The sequence below is a fragment of the Rattus rattus genome, chromosome 7 (genome assembly GCF_011064425.1).
Source record: "Rattus rattus isolate New Zealand chromosome 7, Rrattus_CSIRO_v1, whole genome shotgun sequence".
Lineage (NCBI taxonomy): Eukaryota > Metazoa > Chordata > Mammalia > Rodentia > Muridae > Rattus > Rattus rattus.
The window spans coordinates 31,442,703-31,464,034 of NC_046160.1; the positions used below are offsets into that span (position 1 = coordinate 31,442,703).

At 37.8% G+C, this 21,332-nt stretch overlaps 1 protein-coding gene and 1 pseudogene across 1 annotated transcript; both read left to right on the plus strand.

Moving 5' to 3' along the window:
• Positions 1-4,741: 4,741 nt before the first annotated feature.
• On the plus strand, positions 4,742-5,245 carry LOC116906027 (annotated as a pseudogene).
• A 3,446-nt stretch (positions 5,246-8,691) lies between these two features.
• Positions 8,692-15,453, plus strand: Rad51ap2 (RAD51 associated protein 2). The gene is made up of 4 exons (XM_032908690.1): positions 8,692-9,915; positions 10,243-11,743; positions 12,315-12,389; positions 15,335-15,453. The coding sequence occupies exons 1-4, from the start codon at positions 8,692-8,694 to the stop codon at positions 15,451-15,453; spliced, it is 2,919 nt and encodes a 972-aa protein (XP_032764581.1).
• Positions 15,454-21,332: the final 5,879 nt, after the last annotated feature.

Sequence of the window (21,332 nt, forward strand, 5' to 3'; positions counted from 1 at the left end):
CACAACTTCCATCAGAATGCATTCTTTTGTGTAGCGTGAGTGTGTATGTAGATCAAGTGTGTCAGATGTTTTCCTCACTAATTCTCCATTTTTTATTGATTGATTAACAAAACCTCTTAGGAGCTAGCTCACTGAATTAGCCACCCTGCCTAGCTAGTAAGCTCCAGGTATCCTTTTGTCTTTATGTCCCCAGCATTTGGGATTACTGCTGCATGCCGTTACAACTCATCTTTTATATCCTTGATGTAGATTTGAATTCAGCTTCTCATGATTGTGCAGAAAGCTTATTGCTACTTGAACCATGTTTCCAGGCTCAGCCCTAGCTTCCCTCTCTCCCTCCCTCCCACCTTCTCTCTCTCTCTCTCTCTCTCTCTCTCTCTCTCTCTCTCTCTCTCTTTCTCTCTCTCATATATATATGTATATGTATATGTATATATATGTATATATATATCAACTCATGCAAATTTTCCTTTGACCATGACAAGTGTGTGGTGGTACATGTACGTTCAGAACTATACATAATATGCAAATAAATGTAAAACAGAAAGGATTAATCTTTTTTGCTCCAGACTCCCAAATGTGAACTGGACAATCAAGTCCTGGTCTTACTCATGCAAGTCTTACTTATAATTCTTGAATTAAAACCTCCACTTTTGTTTTCCTGTTAAATGTATTTTATATATTAATGTGGATATGTGTACTTCTATAAAAATACAAAGTGAGTGAGAGTATAGGAATTTTCATTGACTTTTAAAACGCTTATCATATAACCAAGCAACATGACTCGGCTCAGCAGAAAACTCAAAGCTGTGCAGAAATGCAAAGCATAGATTTGGATGATTAAACAAGTGTAGACACTGCCATTCAAAAAGTTCAAAAATCTCTTCCAAAGGGTTAACTAAAAGGATGTCACAATTATTTTTAAAAGGGATATTCCTTGCAACTACAAGAATTCTAATAAAATTCAAACTCTTTTAGTAGACTGACAATGATTTTTTTCTCCTTTTTTCTTGGTTTTATTAACACTTCATTAAAATATAATGACATTATTTCCCTCCATTCCCTTTCTTCCCTCCAACTCCATCCTTGCCTCCCTCTCATTTCCTCTCAAACTCCTGGTTTTTACTCCTTTATTATTGTTACACACATATGTATAAGAATATAGTCCTCAGTCCACTCAGTGTTGCATGTACATGATGTCAAAGCTGATCACATGGCATTGAATAACTAATTAGGGAATTCCTCAGTGGAAGAAAACTTTATTTCCTTCTGTCATTCCATCTTCTAATTGATGCTGAAATTTATTTATTTTTTTCCATCTTTATTAAATTGGGTATTTCTTATTTACACTTCAAATGTTATTTCCTTTCCCGGTTTCCAGGCCAACAACTCCTAACTCCTCCCCTTCCCCTTCTATATGGGTGTTCCCCTCCCCACCCTCCCCCATTACCGCCCTCCCCCCAAGAATCCCGTTCACTGGGGGTCCAGTCTTGGCAGGACCAAGGGCTTCCCTTTCCACTGGTGTCCTTACTAGGCTATTCATTGCTACCTATGAGGTTGGAGCCCAGGGTCAGTCCATGTATAGTCTTTGGATAGTGGCTTAGTCCCTGGAAGCTCTGGTTGGTTGGCATTGTTGTTTATATGGGGTCTCAAGCCCCTTCAGCTCTTTCAGTCCTTTCTCTGCTTCCTTCAACTGGGGTCCCGTTCTCAGTTCAGTGGTTTGCTGCTGGCATTCGCCTATGTATTTGCTGTATTCTGGCTGTGTCTCTCAGGAGAGATCTACATCCGGTTCCTGTTGGCCTGCACTTCTTTGCTTCATCCCTGTTGTCTAATTGAATAACTGTATATGTATGGGCCACATGTGGGGCAGACTCTGAATGGGTGTTCCTTCTGTGTCTGTTTTAATCTTTGCCTCTCTATTCCCTGCCAAGGGTATTCTTGTTCCCCTTTTAAAGAAGGAGTGAAGCATTCACATTTTGATCATTCGTCTTGAGTTTCATGTGTTCTATGCATCTAGGGTAATTCAAGCATTTGGGCTAATAGCCACGTATCAATGAGTGCATACCATGTGTGTTTTTCTGTGATTGGGTTACCTCACTCAGGATGATATTTTTCCAGTTCCATCCATTTGCCTCTGATTTTCATAAAGTCATTGTTTTTGATAGCTGAGTAGTATTCCATTGTGTAGATGTACCCCATTTTCTGTATCCATTCCCCTGTTGAAGGGCATCTGGGTTCTTTCCAGCTTCTGACTATTATAAATAAGGCTGCTATGAACACAGTGGAGCACGTGTCTTTTTTATATGTTGGAGCTTCTTTTGGGTATATGCCCAAGTGAGGTATAGCTGGGTCCTCAGGTAGTGTAATGTCCAATTTTCTGTGGTACCTCCAGACTGATTTCCAGAATGGTTGTATCAGTCTGCAATCCCACCAACAATGGAGGAGATGCTGACATTTATTAAACTATCCGGCAGATGTTGTAAATCTCAATTGATTCTCTAATAGTTTGGGATCTTGGAAAGTTTACTTCTACCTTTTGAGCTAAGCATTCATGGTACATAAATTAGGTAAGATTTAGAGGTGGAAAAGATGGGTGGGCAACAGATAGAACTGTGGATCTATAAAGATGCAAGGCAGTTGTGTTTTGGAATCACTGTGGAAAAGTAAGTGAAATCTACCACTTTAATCCAAAAATTCATGTTCTGTCCAAAGTTGAAGCTCCACTTTACATATTCAAGGAGTGACAAGATATGTGGTCCTTCAGGAAGACAAATAATGTGTCAAGGCAACTCTTGGCTGTTAAAGTGAGTAGATTTGGAATCAACTTAAAGGTTGGCTAATGGCACTTCTTGATGGGATATTTTATGTGAGCAGGCCCACCCTAAGTGTCAGTAGTACATGCAAGAATGAAACCTTTGCATATTTTCTGACTCCTTTTATGCTTGGAGGCAAGTTCTTCTATCCTGATACTGCCCCTGCTGCATTCTTCTAACAATATTAGAACAAGCTTCTTCAGCTTCCTACATGAAGCCTACCAGTTCTTCCTGAATTTCCAACCCTTTTGCATCAGATTGTAATTGCTAAAACATCCAGCCTTGGGAACCAAGCAACTTTTGGCCTCTCTTGTATGAGTCAGCTATTGTTGGATGACCCAGAACACAAGTAGGCGAATCTACTAGACCCCTTTAAATACGTATTTTCTATGAGTTCTATTCCTTTAGAGACCTCTAATAATATATAAGAAGAAATGAAAGGTAATGGAGTTTGTCTTAGTCAATGTTATATTGCTGTGAAGAGAAACTATGACCTTTGCAACTCTTGTAAAGTACTTAGTTGAAGCTTGCTTATATTTTCAGAGGTTTAGTCCATTGTCATCCTTGAGCAGATATGGAGGCACAGACAGTGCTGGAGAAGTAGCTGAGAGTTCTACATCCAGGTCTTCAGGTGGCAGGAAGAGAGAACCAGGGCCTGACTTGGGCTTCTGAAACCCCAAAGGCCACCTGCATTGGTGCACATTCTCTCCAACAAGGTCACCCCTACTCCAACGAGGCCACTTCCTAATCCCTTTAAGTAGTATCATGACCTGATGACTAAGGATTTAGCTATATGGGCCTATGGGGCCATTTTTATTTGACCATCACAGAGTTTGTGTTTTTTTTTTATTGCTGTGATAGAACCAAAAGCAACCTGGGGAAGAAAAGGTTTATAGTTTATATAGGCCATTATCAAGGGAAGTCAAGGCTGGAATCTAGAGGTAGGAACTGAAGCACAGGCTGCACTGGCTTGCTCCTTCTGGCTTTCTCTGTTTTCTTTCACAACTCATCCCCATCATTAATCATAAAGAACTTGGCCTCCTAAAGACCAGTGGAATTTCATGGAGGCAGTTCCTCAATTAGGAATCCCTCTTAGCAGATATGTTCAGGTTTGTGTCAAGTTGACGAAAAACAAAACAAAATGACAATGATAACCAAACCCTTTAAGTAGGACAGAGCTAAACAATGAATAAACTCAAAATATGATAAATTAGAATTTGTGTATTATTATTTTAAAGTGTCCAAGTGTTCAATGAAATCCTAAAGCAAAGAAATAAAACAATTCATATTTTATTAGGAAAATGCTGCAGTAGTATTACGAAATTGAGGAGAGTCTAATAAAACACAAAGGAGCTCATTATAGGGGATTATGAAAGAATGGTGTGGGATTGAAATAAAGATGAAATACTAGGAATAAATCATGGGGCTTAATGTCAGGGTCACATTTTGTGTAGAGTCAAGGTGTTAGGTGCTGGGGAATTTGAGTAAGTAGGCAGAAGAGAGTAACACTAACAGTTTCTAGTTTAAGAGAGAGGTTGACCAATAAAGGGGACACTAAAACTGGAAGAGGAAGAGACTGCTTTTGGTTTAAACCATTTACGGATACATTGTTTCGCTTTAATTGAGAAGCGATGTACCACTATTGCTCTGCTGAATGACTCCTGAATGTATCATCCTTTACTCTGTTTCCCATCTATTGCTTTTTTCCCCACTGTTAAAAGAGTGCTGAGTCTGCAGGTCATCTGCCTAGGGAGTCAATACAGCTAGGATGAAGTAGAGATGCTTTCCTGCATCTCAAAAGTTACAGCAGACCAAGATGGTGGCGCGTGTTGCCTGCGTGTGTGGCTATGTGCCGGCGCCTGCTGCAGGAATTGGGGAATTCATCTGTAAATGGGTCTAAGAGCAGTATAATCAGAACTGGTAACCTCCTGCTCAGTGCCAGTATGAAGTGGGTACTATTGTCAAACATGCACATGGATGTCCCAAAGGATCTAACTAGACCTACGATAAACCACTTCCGATGAGCCATGTCCGTTTTAGTGAAAGCCCATGACAAGGCTGTATTAGACAGTTCTGAGTATTTTGCCATGGTCGCTGCTAAAGAACTTGGCATTTCTATTAAAGTACACGAGCCACCAAGAAAAATGAGTGCTTCACTCTCCCCAAGTACACATCTTCAAGAAGCACAGAGTCCAGTATGAGATGAGGACGCTTTACAGTTGTCTGGAGTTAAAACGTTTGACTGGATGCACAGCCAATGTCTATCTGGAATATATCCAGCGAAACTTACCTGAAGGGGTGGCCACGGAAGTAACAAAGTCACAGATACAGCAGTTGCCAGAACACAGCAGGAGCCAATGTGGGAAACAGTTTCCGAGGAGAAAGAAGAAAGCAAGGCTCAGGGACAGCGGCTGTGCCAGGATCTGAACTGAGTAGGCCTGGTATGTGTTACAGGGAGAGTACTCCTGGTAAGGAGAGTCAGGGCCCCCTGCCCTTGCTCTGTTGGGTTCTCACACCAGGGCAGCCAAGCTGGGTTTCAGGGAACAACCACTGTATCAGTCTGTTCTGTATACCAGATTATGCTTGTGTTCCGATTTGAACAAACATTAGCAAACTTCTGTATAACCCGAAACAAAAGAACCAGATTTAAACAAAAAGAAAAAAAAGTTACCTAATATTGGTAGGGATCGGCCAGGTGGATTAAGAGTAGAACATTGAGAATATGCATGGAATAGAACAGTATCAATCAAACATTCTGAGGCAAGTGGTTAAAAAAACAAACACACGGAAAACATGGAGTAGAAGAGGATGACGTAAGTCTTCATTGTAGATGAGGTAAGCCATGCTGAGGACATTGGCATTCAGCACTGGCATCCCAACATACAGAACGGACTCTGAACGGTTCTGACAGGCGCAGTGCAAAGCTCCTTAGTGGGGCTTATCTCATGAACTCAATCAGTATTTCACTTGTTCAGTTCAGATCTGAACCGCAATAAGACACAGGCTGAAAGGAAGTAGACAGGTGCTGCCCTGGAATCTCAGTTTACTGTTATTAAAAGAGACAAGTACTTTCAAAGGACAGGGAGGTAAAAGGATACAGAGGTATGACATTTGAGACGAGCTTTCAAACAAGCCTATGAGTTGAACATACAACCTTCTGTATTTCTTACATCCCATTTGCTTTTGAGGTAGCATTTGAAATGGAAAGGGAAAAATATAAATAGTAAGTGACTACAATAGGCATTATTTATAAATAGAAGTGGTCACTAGTATGATTTTAAATATGTGAATAGAAGAAAATGAATTTATTTTGGTCTCAATTGCTGTATATTTCTGCAGGATATATATTTATATATGTGCTCATTATATATGTATACATATATATGCACACATTTGTATATCCATATCTATGGAGACAGGTGGGAAGAAAGCATTAAACATTTATGTATACCTAATAATGCCTTGGATGTAGTTCTGGATATTTTATTGAATTAAGTTTTATCACATTTATATTTTGACTTCTAGTCCTTAAAATTCATAGTTGTTAAAGAGGGCTTAGAAGAGAGTATGTTTTTGTAGTTTAAAGGAAAATACAGCATACATAGAAACAACCATCAAGAGGACTGGGCTTTATGCTCACTTTACAAAAATTACATGTTTTTAATAAACATGTATATAATAATAGACATTTAAAAGATCCTTTTCTTCTTTATGATTACAGGATTTACAAAAATTGGCACTGGCCAGAAATCATAAAGACAACTTTCTTTCTTTTTTTTTTGTTTTGTTTTTTTTTTGGAATTAGTACATCTCCAGAAATTATATTTTTACTATTGTTTTCAGCACAGATTTTATAAAACTACTTATTTTGTAAACAATGAGTTTAAATATGTGCTAATCATACTTACAAGATAAGTTTATTGCTAGATTGACAATTGATATGAATTCTCATTGCATTTTGCTCATGTACATAATCAGACAAAAAAACTAGATTGGAAGAGATGTTTAAAGCTTTTCACTAGAAAATTTATAGATGGTTTAGAATGTAAACATCTCTAACTTGATTAAAAATTATATAACATGTAGGCCTGCATACATCATATATGTGTGCAGTTTTGTGCTTTCACATATCAATTCAAATTAAGGAGAAAACATAATTAAAAGGTTGTAAAAGCAGGAAGGAGTAATGCCATTACCACTAGTCACAGCAATGCAGAAGACTTGAAGAAAAGTTTGAACTTAAAATATGTCTCCTACAATCTTCCTTTTATTAACAATAATTTCTTTTGTATTATTCATTGTATTTAATAAAAATACTTGCAGTTCATTTCATTTCTTTTTTTTTTTGGAAAAAGATCAAGTTGTAACATTTTATTAAAAATTAAAAATGAAATTTTTGAAAATCCAACTTGACCAGATAGGAAACCATTTAAAAACCATTAAAGGTGTATTGAGAAAAAACAAACCTTTTTTTTCTCATATTATCTACTATTTCTGAAAAGGGAGATTTTTGATAAAAATAATAAAGACCCATGCTGCATACATTGTGCATTTATTTCTAGTGTATCTGACCAACGGGCAAAGAGTGAGCAGTTGAGGTCTTCAGCTCCAACTTTTGTTTGCTTCTTATTGCTCTAATTTCATATTCATTTCTTTTGTTGGATGACAAAACCAGATGAAGGTAGAGATGATGGTAAATTGGCATTTACTCAGGCCCACACTGCTCAGCCTCAGAAGCAGAATTCCTAAGGCAGCACAAATATATCAAAAATTTGTCAGCATGCATCACATTCTTTTTTTTAATTAAGAAATTATTTTTTATAGTTCAGTACTATGCCAAATTATTTATGTCATTTTTCCCCTCCCCATCCTCCCTCCATTACCGCCCTCCCCCCAACAATCACTTGGGGGTTCAGTCTTAGCAGGACCAAGGGCTTCCCCTTCCACTGGTGCTCTTACTAGGATATTCATTGCTACCTATGCAGTTGGAGCTCAGGGTCAGTCCGTGTGTAGTCTTTGGGTAGTGGCTTAGTCCCTGGAAGCTCTGGTTGGTAAGACAACTTTCTTAATGCAGAGGGAAAAATGAAATAGCATTATTATGAGCCACTACAGGATTATTGTATTTACATTAAAGTTCAAACATGTAACTTTTATTTCTAAGTAAACTTATCCATAATATTTGGGAAGTAAATTCTACAACATCTGTGAAAAATATAGTCCTAGTCTTAACTGGAGAAAAAGTAATTTTCTAGGTAGAAAGTTCTGACCACTTTCCCCTAAATATGGTTAAATACCAGCCCCTTCTTCACATTTTTAATTTAATGAAGAGGGAAAACTGACTTTAACTATAAATGGGATGTTTCATTTATTTTTTTATGCCCGGATACAGAAAGATTTGCTCTGGCGCTGACAGAGCCACTGGATTGTATGGGACAATCCACCTGAAACAAATAAACAAAACAAAAAAGCCCCGAGGAAAAACAGCTTCAAGAGGAAAGCACCGATTTTCGAACTTTAAACAAATAAGACTGCCCCCACAAAACTCAAAACACAGATTCCAACTTTCCCCCTCAGTTCTACAAGGCCTGAAACGCGTATTACAGCTAATGTTCTTGTCTTCAAAACGGCGCTAAAACTTGGTGTAACGGTCAGGAGCGCTTGGGGCTCAGACAGACAGGTGGAGGCGGAGCTACGAGGAGGCGTGTCGGGGCGGGACCAGAGTGGGGCGAGGCCTGGACCGATTGCCTAGGTCTGGCCTCGAGGGGCGTGGTGGAGGTGTGACAAGGGCCGATGCCGGGGGCGGGGCGTCGCCCGCCCGCGCCCTTTAAAAGGCCGGAGCGAGGCGGGAATCTCTGACAGATGTTTCTGCTGGGCGCTCATGTCTCTCTCCCGCCCCGCGTGGCCTTCAGGGCCTGCCTGGCCGCTCTCCTCAGAAGCGCCTCCTCAGGACCCCGCTGCGGCGTCACCCAGCAGCAAGCGGCGTCGTCTGAAGGAGCCTGACGGCGTCTGTGAGGCGGGATGGCCACTACTTGTGGTGCCTCGCTTGTCTGAGGTAGAAAAAGTCTGGGAGTGGTCGCCCAGACCCTTCACAGCGTTCCTCATTCCAAAGAGCCCGGGGAGCTCAGGCGGTGGGAGGCAGCGGTGTGACCCGGGATGTGGAGACAGAACATTCCAGACACAGAACTGTTGGCAGTCTGGAATCTCAGGAAGAGCAGTTTGTTCGAGGGCTCCAGGAAGGTCTTGTGAAGCAGGACTGAAGGACGGGGAGGGTGTGTACCTTGGTGACCAAGCAGAAGTGAGTCATGCTCCACCCAATACCCTCATGCCCCATGTCCAAGGAGTTAAACAGGAGTCTGAAGAACTTCCTGAGAAGGAAACTATTCTGAAAGAAAAGAATTCTGCGGCGAGACAGCCAAGAAACCCATTTCTAGATGGAACGTTTTCTGAGGAAACTAAGTCAGCATTACATGAAATTAAGGACAGATGTAAAGTTGACAGTGTTATAACCTCAGAGGAAAAAGAAAACGTTTCATCATCTACACTAAAAATACCAAAAATTCAAAACCAGGCCTGCTTGGAAAGTGCCAAACCCAGCTATTTTAGAGATAGCATCACAAAAAATTTCCCTGAGTTTCCAAGGGATTTAAATAGCAACATGTCCTTTGTCTATTTAAAGGAAGTAGCAAAGAAAAAGAATGACAAAATTGTGGCATATGTTAGGGATTTCACAAACATTTTCTTGTCCCAAAATAGACCTGATGCTAAGAAACAAAAGTTACAGGATAAAAAATACGTACATGTGGAAAATGATTTTTCTGACTATTCTGAAAGTAACCACCAGTCACTCACAATTGAAGGGAAAATAGACTTGATCAATTTAAACTACTATTGGCATGGTAGTATCGAGTGTGATGTAAGAGACTCTAAAAAGAACATCACTCTAACACTAGAAAATGCAAATTTGGAGGGAGCAGAAAGGAATCAAGACTATTACATACCTACCAGACAAGAAGAATTTCAAAGCCCAAACTATAACAAATCTATTTTGAAAAGAAAACAGCAAAATTGGAGAATGAAAAAATTTAGGATTATTTGTGAGAATATGAATAAACACGGAGAACATTTGAATTTGGCGTTATGCGGAGACCTTTTACACATGGGAGATTATCACAGTGTGAAAGTCAGGAATGTAATGATAGGAACTCTGGGTTCTCCCCCCAATTTAATAAAGGTTGTTTGGTTTAATGGTAAAGGTGAAAATGTCAATATGCTACAGCTGAGATACTATACTGTACAAAAATACATTTCAGGAAATAAAGAAGATAGTACTTTAATCTGCCATGAAATGTCAACATGTGAAAAGCAGATTGATATTCAAAAGAGTGGCGTTTTGAGCAAATATTTACAAAATAGTATTTCAGAATTCTTAAATATGATTCTGAAAATCAATACAGTTTCTTTGCTCGATAACTTTGATTCTTTCATAAGAAATGCAGATGACGGGGAATCAGAAGAGGGTTGTATTTTCAAATATATAGTGAATTTGAATTATTTGAAAAATATAATACAGGAAAGACATATTGTGTATCTAACAAAGATGTTGACTTCTTCAAGACTATTAGAACATAATACAAAATCTACAGTAAAGAAAAGGAAGCTATTTAAAATGGAACATGTTCTTGAATGGGCTAAGAAACAAAACATCAATTCTCTTACTATGACAACTAAAAAGTTTCCAGTTTACAAAATATGTGAAAATGTTCCCCTTTTAATGAATTTTAATAGCACAGAAGAACTTTCTTTGACAAAACAACCTAGTTATGAGAATACAAATTGTGCTGAACAACTCCTAAATATGGGAGATTTGGCTTATTATATGTTTGGTATTAGCAACTCACATGTGAAGTCTGATCTTTTATTTATACAGAATAACTGTGGACATATTAATGAAAAATATTATGAAAGTAGTATGTGTAGTCAAGATTTAGATACTGAAAGAAAATGGAAGCATAAGGCCATTCACTTAATTTTTAAGTTCATATTTGAAGATGTCTTTAATGTTAGACAACTGTGCATGTTGTTAAGCCAAAATACATCACACAGTGACCAGATTAATGCAATGGCCATAACTCTGAAGATCAACTTGGAGGATTTGTTAAGTAAAATAGAAGGGAAAATATATGATTTTGTTTTGAAGAAAGAAATGAAGGTCGCAAAAAGTTCAAGTAGTTGCCAAGCTCATAAAGCTATTGACACAGAGAAGCAAGAGAGTAGTTTTCTCCCAATGGACAGAAGGTCTTCAGTGCAGTCAGCTTCGCTAGCGAGGAAGAGCATAAATGTGGAAGAAACTAAATCTGTTAATCAAAATAATGGGACTAGTGCAAAAGAGGATGGAGGTATTTTGCAAGAAATTGAGTTAACTAATTCAAAGCATTTCCATCCAGAGAAGGAGTCTGCATTGTATGCTAATCATCAGTTTGAAAGTGATTCAAGTGGGGAGAACAATGAATGTTTTCAGGGCTTAACTGCTAAATGTTTATCAACAGAAACTCTGCCAATAGCAAAAGAGTTTGAGATGAAGAGCAAGTTTGATTTAGTACTTGAAGAACTTCGTATGTTTCATGAAATTAGTAAGGAAAATGAAATTCCAAGTACCATGGAAACACACAATAGGGAAGAAAATTACTTTGGAGAAAGTAATGATGTTAAGGAGGCAAGAATGGAGATAGGAAACAAACTGGAAATGGTTGAAACCAGCACAAGAGATACACCTTTTTTGCCTTGTGATGTGAAAGCAGGCCTCAAAAAACATAAAAGGCACCAACGTTTATTTAATTGGAAAGCAATACCTACTCATGGAGGACAGGCAGTTCCCAATGAGTCTTGTCCAGGATCAGAGGAAGAATTATTCCATTCTACTCCTGAGGAAGGTATGCCATTTAAATTTTATTTCTTTTTTGTTTTGTTTTTGTTTTTGTTTTTGCTTTTGTTTTTGTTTTTTGAGACAGGGCTTCTGTATAGCCTTGGCTGTCCTGGAACTCTCTCTGTAGACTAGACTGGCTTCTAACTCACAGAGATCCATCTGCCTCTGGTCCTAAGTGCTGTGATTAAAGGCATGCACAACCATTGCCTGGCTTATAATTTCTTACTCATGATAAAAAGTCACTGCCTTTTTTCTCCTGTGTAGGGAAAATATACAATTCTGGTAACAAATAAAATAGAAAAGACTGTTCATTAATGTATACTATTTCCTACAAAGATCTATTAGAATATTAGACAATAAACTGGAGATGAAGGAAACAAATTAATTAATAAAAGCTGTGGAATCTTATTTAATTTTTCTAAATCTTGGGAGTCATTTGAAAGCAGAATTTATAAAAACATAGTTTGTCAATGTTGTTAACATTTATAGACAAAAGTCACTTTCTCTAGAAAGAGTTTTAACTAGCTAGTCAATGCAGTGTCATAAGTGAGTTATAATATGTTAATGTTTATTTTCAGATTATAAGAAACCTTTACCTAAAAGCTCTACTTTTTCTCGTGATGAATGTAAAAAAGAAACTTTATTGAAGGGAGGTAAGATCTTTTGTTATTTTCTGGAGTATGTTTTAATATGGCTGTCATATTTTTTGAGCATGATCAAACTACTATGTTTGGTAGAAAACAAATACAAAATTTCATACTTTGAAAAATATCAAGAAGTTACTAATTCCAATATGTAGACACTGGCTAAATATCAGAGTAATACTGATTTTCCTCTGCAAAGTATGTTTGAATATTTGTAGTTATGTATGACAATAATCTAAATGATAAGATGTGTTATTAATGTGTGATTTGTGGTGTATATACTATTAATCGACAAAGTAACAAATAAAGGAGACTCCCAAATAGATTCCCATTCTTGAAATGCCATTCCCACTATGTTCTATACATCTTTACCTTTATATATCTTCTCATGTAGATACTTTATAAATAAAAACAATTTACTAATACTGATCTTGCTATGATGGCTCATCCCTTAATCTCTGCACTAGGGAGGTGTTGACAGAAGATTCTGGTACAGGTTTGAGGCCAGAAACCAAGGCCCAAATGTTCTAGCAATTATTTATTATTATTTAGGTATTAATATGATTTTTGAACATGGCTATTATACTTATTTTTCTTGTAATTGCTGTTAAGGGAAACAACCAAAGCAAAGTTAAACAGTTGCTAAAAATCCTTACCTAAGTAGTTTTTGATATAAGAATAAAGCAAAATATAATATTTATTCTAACTGGTACAAATGTGTATAGATAAGGATAGGATTAAAATTAGGAAACAAGGTGAAGTTATAGTATTGTCAGAGATTTGCATAACAATATTGGATCTAAAATGGTCACATTGGAAAGAAAATGTATTCACTCAAATATCTTAAGTGAGCCATAATTTCTCTCTCTGTCTGTCTGTCTGTCTCTCTCTCTCTCTCTCTCTCTCTCTTTCTCTGTCTGTCTGTCTCTCTCTCTCTCTCTCTCTCTCTCTCTCACACACACACACACACACACACACACACACACACACACACACACACTTCTCATCAATAGAAGAATACAACCTACAGCCTCATTTTGTCTTTTCTTTTGGCTCTTTCCCTTTGTCTTAACTTACGATGAATTAACCACAATAGTTAATTGATGCCTTGGAAGCTTAAAAGTATACAGGCAGTGTCTTCTTCCCTGAAAACAAGTGATGATAGAGGGACTGGTATTCTATAGGTCTAAAACGTTAGGCTGGAGAGAAAGACAGGGAACACTTGGCTTTAGGAGCCTATTTGATGGAGAACAGGAGGAGAAGGAACATTGTTCATTGTTCATTGTTCATACATTGTTGCATGCTATGTGGCAACTGCCTGTTCACCTGGTATGTTATATGTCCTTTAGGCCACTATTGCTTTGACTTTAATGTGCTGTGGATCTCCTGAAGATCTCGTTAAAGGATTCTGTTTCACTGTACTCAAGCTCTAGGATTCTGGATTTTTAACAATTTCCTAGCAGACACAGATTTTATTAGCCTGTTGACCAAACCAGTAGTAGCCCTGGATGCCCAGAAACTCATTCTGTAGACCAGGCTGGCCTAGAACTCAGAGATTCACCTGCCTCTGCCTACCCAGTGCTGGGATTAAAATCGAGCACTACTATGCACTAATCATGACATATTTTTAAATACTGACTTTAAGAGCAATTTCACAAAGCATTCTGGAATGCCCAGATTTGTTAAAAACTGTGAGTAAATTAATCAAGCATATAACAATAAGAAAAGGACTATGATTTACTTTGCAAAGGAATATAGTTTCAACACATAGCTTAATGAGAGAGGTCATTATTTTACAAAGACCTATTATTGATGGAAATTAATGTAATAATTTCTCACCCATTGTAAAATTACCATAAGTCACTGTTATATTAAAATATAAAAGAGTAAAGCATAGTTTGAAAAGGAATAGATGATTAATTTTGCTCTATTCTGAAATAATCTTTTAATGAAGAAGTTCATTTTATATAAAATTCCTAAAACTATCTAATATATAACCAAATGTACTAACATCAGCATGACCCAATAATTTGAGTTGAATATCCCTTTCATTTAAAAGATTTCCAAAACTCTAGTAATGAAACTTTTGCTTATCATTAAATTTATGATTTTAATGTTAAATTGAGTATTAAAATGCATTTATAGCTTTTTGGAGGGTTACCTTGTTTTCTCAGGAGCATTATTTATATGCAGTTTAAATTTGGAATTGATTTCATCAGTGTTTACATAGATATATGCAATTTGCTCAACTTTGAAGTCATGGTGTTTAGTTTTGTTAAATTTAACAATGGCTCGATGACAGTGTTTTTATATAATGTATTAAAGTCATACTAATTCACTAGAGCCCAACTTACAAGGTTTACAAATGCACTATATAGTTAATGTGGAAAAAACCTCCTCTTAATGGTAATACAACATATCTACCTGTCTAAGTTAACGGCTCTAGGAAGAAATAGAGCTTTTTGAAACAATTGAATTTCTTAGAAAGTGATGTAACGTGATGTCAAATAAAACTAAAGATCAGAGTAATCCATAGCTATACTTATACTTGCATTTTATTAAATAAAAATCTCTTTTAGATACCAAATATAACTATTAACAACATGGCAGAGTTGCTTCCCTTAAAACTGAAAAATGACATTCATAAAGCACAGTATTAAGTTGAATTAAATCTTAATTAGTGTTTGGTTTTATTGTTCTTTTACCAGATTTCTTAACTGGAGTACTGGTCTTATGTAGATGTTATATACCTTGAAAAGCTTCTTGTTTTTTTCTCTTGTATTTGCCTTTCTATATTTTAGAACCGGATATAGTAAGATTAAGTACAATAATGCATTTAAAGTGATTGCTATTAAATTCTTGGCAAATGTGGCTAATATAATGATTAAAATAAGGACTTTTAAGCAGATGGTAATTTTTGCCTCAGTCTATAAATTATGTTGTCCTCTTTGCAGGCAGTCATGTTTCGCATGGGATTTCCAGAGTACAGCCTCTTAAAACATGCAGCCGTCCCATTAGGGTTGGCTTGTCAAGAAGAGCTAGGCTGAAACAGCTTCATCCTTATCTGAAATGAATGAGTTATAAAGACTTACAAGAAGCTTCTGGACTAGAACAGTTCAGCATATCTAGGAATGATTTATTTTTTGCTTGTATAAGTATTTTCCTTTAGCTTGCAAAATTTGTGCTTTTTTAAAAATAAAGTATAGAGAGGTTCTTTTGTGTATAAATTATTTAATTGACTTTATTTTTTTTTTTATTAACTTGAGTATTTCTTATGTACATTTTAGTGTTATTCCTTTCCCGGTTTCGGGCAAACATCCCCTTCCTCCCCCTTCCTTATGGGTGTTCCCCTCCCACCCTCCCCCATTGCCGCCCTCCCCCGACAGTCTAGTTCACTGGGGGGTTCAGTCTTAGCAGGACCCAGGGCTTCCCCTTCCACTGGTGCTCTTACTAGGATATTCATTGCTACCTATGAGGTCAGAGTCCAGGGTCAGTCCATGTATAGTCTTTAGGTAGTGGCTTAGTCCCTGGAAGCTCTGGTTGCTTGGCATTGTTGTACATATGGGGTCTCAAGCCCCTTCAAGCTCTTCCAGTTCATTCTCTGATTCCTTCAACGGGGGTCCCGTTTTCAGTTCAGTGGTTTGCTGCTGGCATTCGCCTCTGTATTTGCTGTATTCTGGCTGTGTCTCTCAGGATCGATCTACATCCGGCTCCTGTCGGTCTGCACTTCTTTGCTTCATCCATCTTGTCTAATTGGGTGGCTCTATATGTATGGGCCACATGTGGGGCAGGCTCTGAATGGGTGTTCCTTCAGTCTCTGTTTTAATCTTTGCCTCTCTCTTCCCTGCCAAGGGTATTCTTGTTCCCCTTTTAAAGAAGGAGTGAAGCCTTCACATTTTGATCATCCGTCTTGAGTTTCATTTGTTCTAGGCAACTAGGGTAATTCAAGCATTTGGGCTAATAGCCACTTATCAGTGAGTGCATACCATGTATGTCTTTCTGTGATTGGGTTAGCTCACTCAGGATGATATTTTCCAGTTCCAACCATTTGCCTACGAATTTCATAAAGTCGTTGTTTTTGATAGCTGAGTAATATTCCATTGTGTAGATGTACCACATTTTCTGTATCCATTCCTCTGTTGAAGGGCATCTGGGTTCTTTCCAGCTTCTGGCTATTATAAATAAGGCTGCGATGAACATAGTGGAGCACGTGTCTTTTTTATATGTTGGGGCATCTTTTGGGTATATGCCCAGGAGAGGTATAGCTGGATCCTCAGGCAGTTCAATGTCCAATTTTCTGAGGAACCTCCAGACTGATTTCAGAATGGTTGTAGCAGTCTGCAACCCCACCAACAATGGAGGAGTGTTCCCTTTCTCCACATCCTCGCCAGCATTTGCTGAGTTTTTGATCTTAGCCATTCTCACTGGTGTGAGGTGAAATCTCAGGATTGTTTTGATTTGCATTTCCCTTATGACTAACGATGTTGAACATTTCTTTAGGTGTTTCTCAGCCATTCGGCATTCCTCAGCTGTGAATTCTCTGTTTAGCTCTGAACCCCATTTTTTAATAGGGTTATTTGTCTCCTTTCTGTCTAACTTCTTCAGTTCTTTGTATATTTTGGATATAAGCCCTCTATCTGTTGTAGGATTGGTAAAGATCTTTTCCCAATCTGTTGGTTGCCGTTTTGTCCTAACCACAGTGTCCTTTGCCTTACAGAAGCTTTGCAGTTTTATGAGATCCCATTTGTCGATTCTTGATCTTAGAGCATAAGCCATTGGTGTTTTGTTCAGGAAATTTTTTCCAGTGCCCATGTGTTCCAGATGCTTCCCTAGTTTTTCTTCTATTAGTTTGAGGTGTCTGGTTTGATGTGGAGGTCCTTGATCCACTTGGACTTAAGCTTTGTACAGGGTGATAAGCATGGATCGATCTGCATTCTTCTTCTACATGTTGACCTCCAGTTGAACGAGCACCATTTGCTGAAAATGCTATCTTTTTTCCATTGGATGGATTTGGCTCCTTTGTCAAAAATCAAGTGACCATAGGTGTGTGGATTCATTTCTGGGTCTTCAATTCTGTTCCATTGGTCTATCTGTCTGTCTCTGTACCAATACCATGCAGTTTTATCACTATTGCTCTGTAATACTGCTTGAGTTCAGGGATAGTGATTCCCCTGAAGTCCTTTTATTGTTGAGGATAGTTTTAGCTATCCTGGGTTTTTGTTATTCAGATGAATTTGCAAATTGTTCTGTCTAACTCTTTGAAGAATTGGATTGGTATTTTGATGGGGATTGCATTGAATCTGTAGATCGCTTTTTTGGTAAAATGGCCATTTTTACTATATTAATCCTGCCAATCCATGAGCATGGGAGATCTTTCCACCTTCTGAGGTCTTCTTCAATTTCTTTCTTCAGTGTCTTGAAGTTCTTATTGTACAGATCTTTTACTTGCTTGGTTAAAGTCACACCGAGGTATTTTATATTATTTGGGTCTATTATGAAGGGTGTCGTTTCCCTAATTTCTTTCTCGGCTTGTTTCTCTTTAGTGTAGAGGAAGGCTACTGATTTATTTGAGTTAATTTTATACCCAGCCACTTTGCTGAAGCTGTTTATCAGCTTTAGTAGTTCTTTGGTGGAACTTTTGGCATCACTTAAATATACTATCATATCATCTGCAAATAGTGATATTTTGACTTCTTCTTTTCCGATCTGTATCCCCTTGACCTCCTTTTGTTGTCTGATTGCTCTGGCTAGAACTTCAAGAACTATATTGAATAAGTAGGGAGAGAGTGGGCAGCCTTGTCTAGTCCCTGATTTTAGTGGGATTGCTTCAAGTTTCTCTCCATTTAGTTTAATGTTAGCAACTGGTTTGCTGTATATGGCTTTTACTATGTTTAGGTATGGGCCTTGTATTCCTATTCTTTCCAGGACTTTTATCATGAAGGGGTGTTGAATTTTGTCAAATGCTTTCTCAGCATCTAATGAAAGGATCATGTGGTTTTGTTCTTTCAGTTTGTTTATATAATGGATCACGTTGATGGTTTTCCGTATATTAAACCATCCCTGCATGCCTGGGATGAAGCCTACTTGATCATGGTGGATGATTGTTTTGATGTGCTCTTGGATTCGGTTTGCCAGAATTTTGTTGAGTATTTTTGCGTCGATGTTCATAAGGGAAATTGGTCTGAAGTTCTCTTTCTTTGTTGGGTCTTTGTGTGGTTTAGGTATAAGAGTAATTGTGGCTTCATAGAAGGAGTTCGGTAGTGCTCCATCTGTTTCAATTTTGTGGAATAGTTTGAATAATATTGGTACGAGGTCTTCTATGAAGGTCTGATAGAATTCTGCACTAAACCCGTCTGGACCTGAGCTCTTTTTGGTTGGGAGACCTTTAATGACTGCTTCTATTTCCTTAGGAGTTATGGGGTTGTTTAACTGGTTTATCTGTTCCTGATTTAACTTCGGTACCTGGTATCTGTCTAGGAAATTGTCCATTTCCTGCAGATTTTCAAGTTTTGTTGAGTATAGGCTTTTATAGTAAGATCTGATGATTTTTTGAATTTCCTCTGAATCTGTAGTTATGTCTCCCTTTTCATTTCTGATTTTGTTAATTTGGACACGCTCTCTGTGTCCTCTCGTTAGTCTGGCTAAGGGTTTATCTATCTTGTTGATTTTCTCAAAGAACCAACTTTTGGTTCTGTTGATTCTTTCTATGGTCCTTTTTTTTTCTACTTGGTTGATTTCAGCTCTGAGTTTGATTATTTCCTGCCTTCTACTCCTCCTGGGTGTATTTGCTTCTTTTTGTTCTAGAGCTTTTAGGTGTGCTGTCAAGCTGCTGACATATGCTCTTTCCTGTTTCTTTCTGCAGGCACTCAGCGCTATGAGTTTTCCTCTTAGCACAGCTTTCATTGTGTCCCATAAGTTTGGGTATGTTGTACCTTCATTTTCATTAAATTCTAAAAAGTTTTTAATTTCTTTCTTTATTTCTTCCTTGACCAGGTTATCATTGAGTAGAGCATTGTTCAATTTCCACGTATATGTGGGCATTCTTCCCTTATTGTTATTGAAGACCAGCTTTAGGCCGTGGTGGTCCGATATGCACGATGGGATTATTTCTATCTTTCTGTACCTGTTGAGGCCCGTTTTTTGACCAATTATATGGTCAATTTTGGAGAAAGTACCATGAGGAGCTGAGAAGAAGGTATATCCTTTTGCATTAGGGTAGAACGTTCTATAAATATCCGTTAAGTCCATTTGGCTCATGACTTCTCTTAGTCTGTCTACGTCTCTGTTTAATTTCTGTTTCCATGATCTGTCCATTGATGAGAGTGGGGTCTCCTACTATTATTGTGTGAGGTACAATGTGTGTTTTGAGCTTTAGTAAGGTTTCTTTTACGTATGTAGGTGCCCTTGTATTTGGGGCATAGATATTTAGGATTGAGAGTTCATCTTGGTGGATTTTTCCTTTGATAAATATAAAGTGTCCTTCCTTATCTTTTTTGATGACTTTTAGTTGAAAATTGACTTTATTTGATATTAGAATGGCTACTCCAGCTTGCTTCTTCCGACCATTTGCCTGGAAAGTTGTTTTCCAGCCTTTCACTCTGAGGTAGTGTCTGTCTTTGTCTCTGAGGTGTGTTTCCTGTAGGCAGCAGAATGCAGGGTCCTCGTTGCGTATCCAGTTTGTTAATCTATGTCTTTTTATTGGGGAGTTGAGGCCATTGATGTTGAGAGATATTAAGGAATAGTGATTATTGCTTCCTGTTATATTCATACTTGGATGTGTTATGTTTGTGTGCTTTTCTTCTCTTTGTTTTGTTGCCAAGACGATTAGTTTCTTGCCTCTTCTTGGGTATAGCTTGCCTCCTTATGTTGGGCTTTACCATTTATTATCCTTTGTAGCGCTGGATTTGTAGAAAGATATTGTGTAAATTTGGTTTTGTCATGGAATATCTTGGTTTCTCCATCTATGTTAATTGAGAGTTTTGCAGGATACAGTAGCCTGGGCTGGCATTTGTGTTCTCTTAGGGTCTGAATGACATCAGTCCAGGATCTTCTGGCCTTCATAGTTTCTGGCGAAAAGTCTGGTGTGATTCTGATAGGTCTGCCTTTATATGTTACTTGACCTTTTTCCCTTACTGCTTTTAATATTCTTTCTTTATTTTGTGCGTTTGGTGTTTTTACTATTATGTGACGGGAGGTGTTTCTTTTCTGGTCCAATCTATTTGGAGTTCTGTAGGCTTCTTGTATGGCTATGGGTATCTCTTTTTTTAGGTTAGGGAAGTTTTCTTCTATGATTTTGTTGAAGATATGTACTGGTCCTTTGAGCTGGGAGTCTTCACTCTCTTCTATACCTATTATCCTTAGGTTTGATCTTCTCATTGAGTCCTGGATTTCCTGTATGTTTCCAGTAGCTTTTTCCGCTTTACATTATCTTTGACAGTTGAGTCAATGATTTCTATGGAATCTTCTGCTCCTGAGATTCTCTCTTCCATCTCTTGTATTCTGTTGGTAAAGCTTGTGTCTACAGCTCCTTGTCTCTTCTTTTGGTTTTCTATATCCAGGCTTGTTTCCATGTGTTCTTCCTTGATTGCTTCTATTTCCATTTTTAATTCCTTCCACTGTTTGATTGTGTTTTCCTGGAATTCTTTCAGGGATTTTTGTGTCTCCTCTCTATGGGCTTCTACTTGTTTATTTATGTTTTCCTGGAATTCTTTCAGGCATTTTTGCGATTCCTCTCTGTAGGCTTCTACTTGTTCTCTAAGGTAGTTCATCATGTCTTTCTTGAAGTTCTCCAGCATCATGGTCATATATGATTTTGAATCTAGATCTTGCTTTTCTGGTGTGTTTGGATATTCCATGTTTGTTTTGATGGGAGAATTGGGCTCCGATGGTGCCATGTAGTCTTGGTTTCTGTTGCTTGGGTTCCTGCGCTTGCCTCTCGCCATCAAATTATCT

What these genes read in the sequence shown, in the direction of transcription:
- Rad51ap2 (XM_032908690.1), top strand. Translation starts at nt 8,692, where the DNA reads ATGTCTCTCTCCCGCCCCGCGTGGCCTTCAGGGCCTGCCTGGCCGCTC. An exon ending in CCATTCTACTCCTGAGGAAG is followed by an intron (nt 11,744 to 12,314) that starts GTATGCCATTTA and finishes GTTTATTTTCAG; the next exon opens with ATTATAAGAAACCTTTACCT. An exon ending in AGAAACTTTATTGAAGGGAG is followed by an intron (nt 12,390 to 15,334) that starts GTAAGATCTTTT and finishes TCCTCTTTGCAG; the next exon opens with GCAGTCATGTTTCGCATGGG.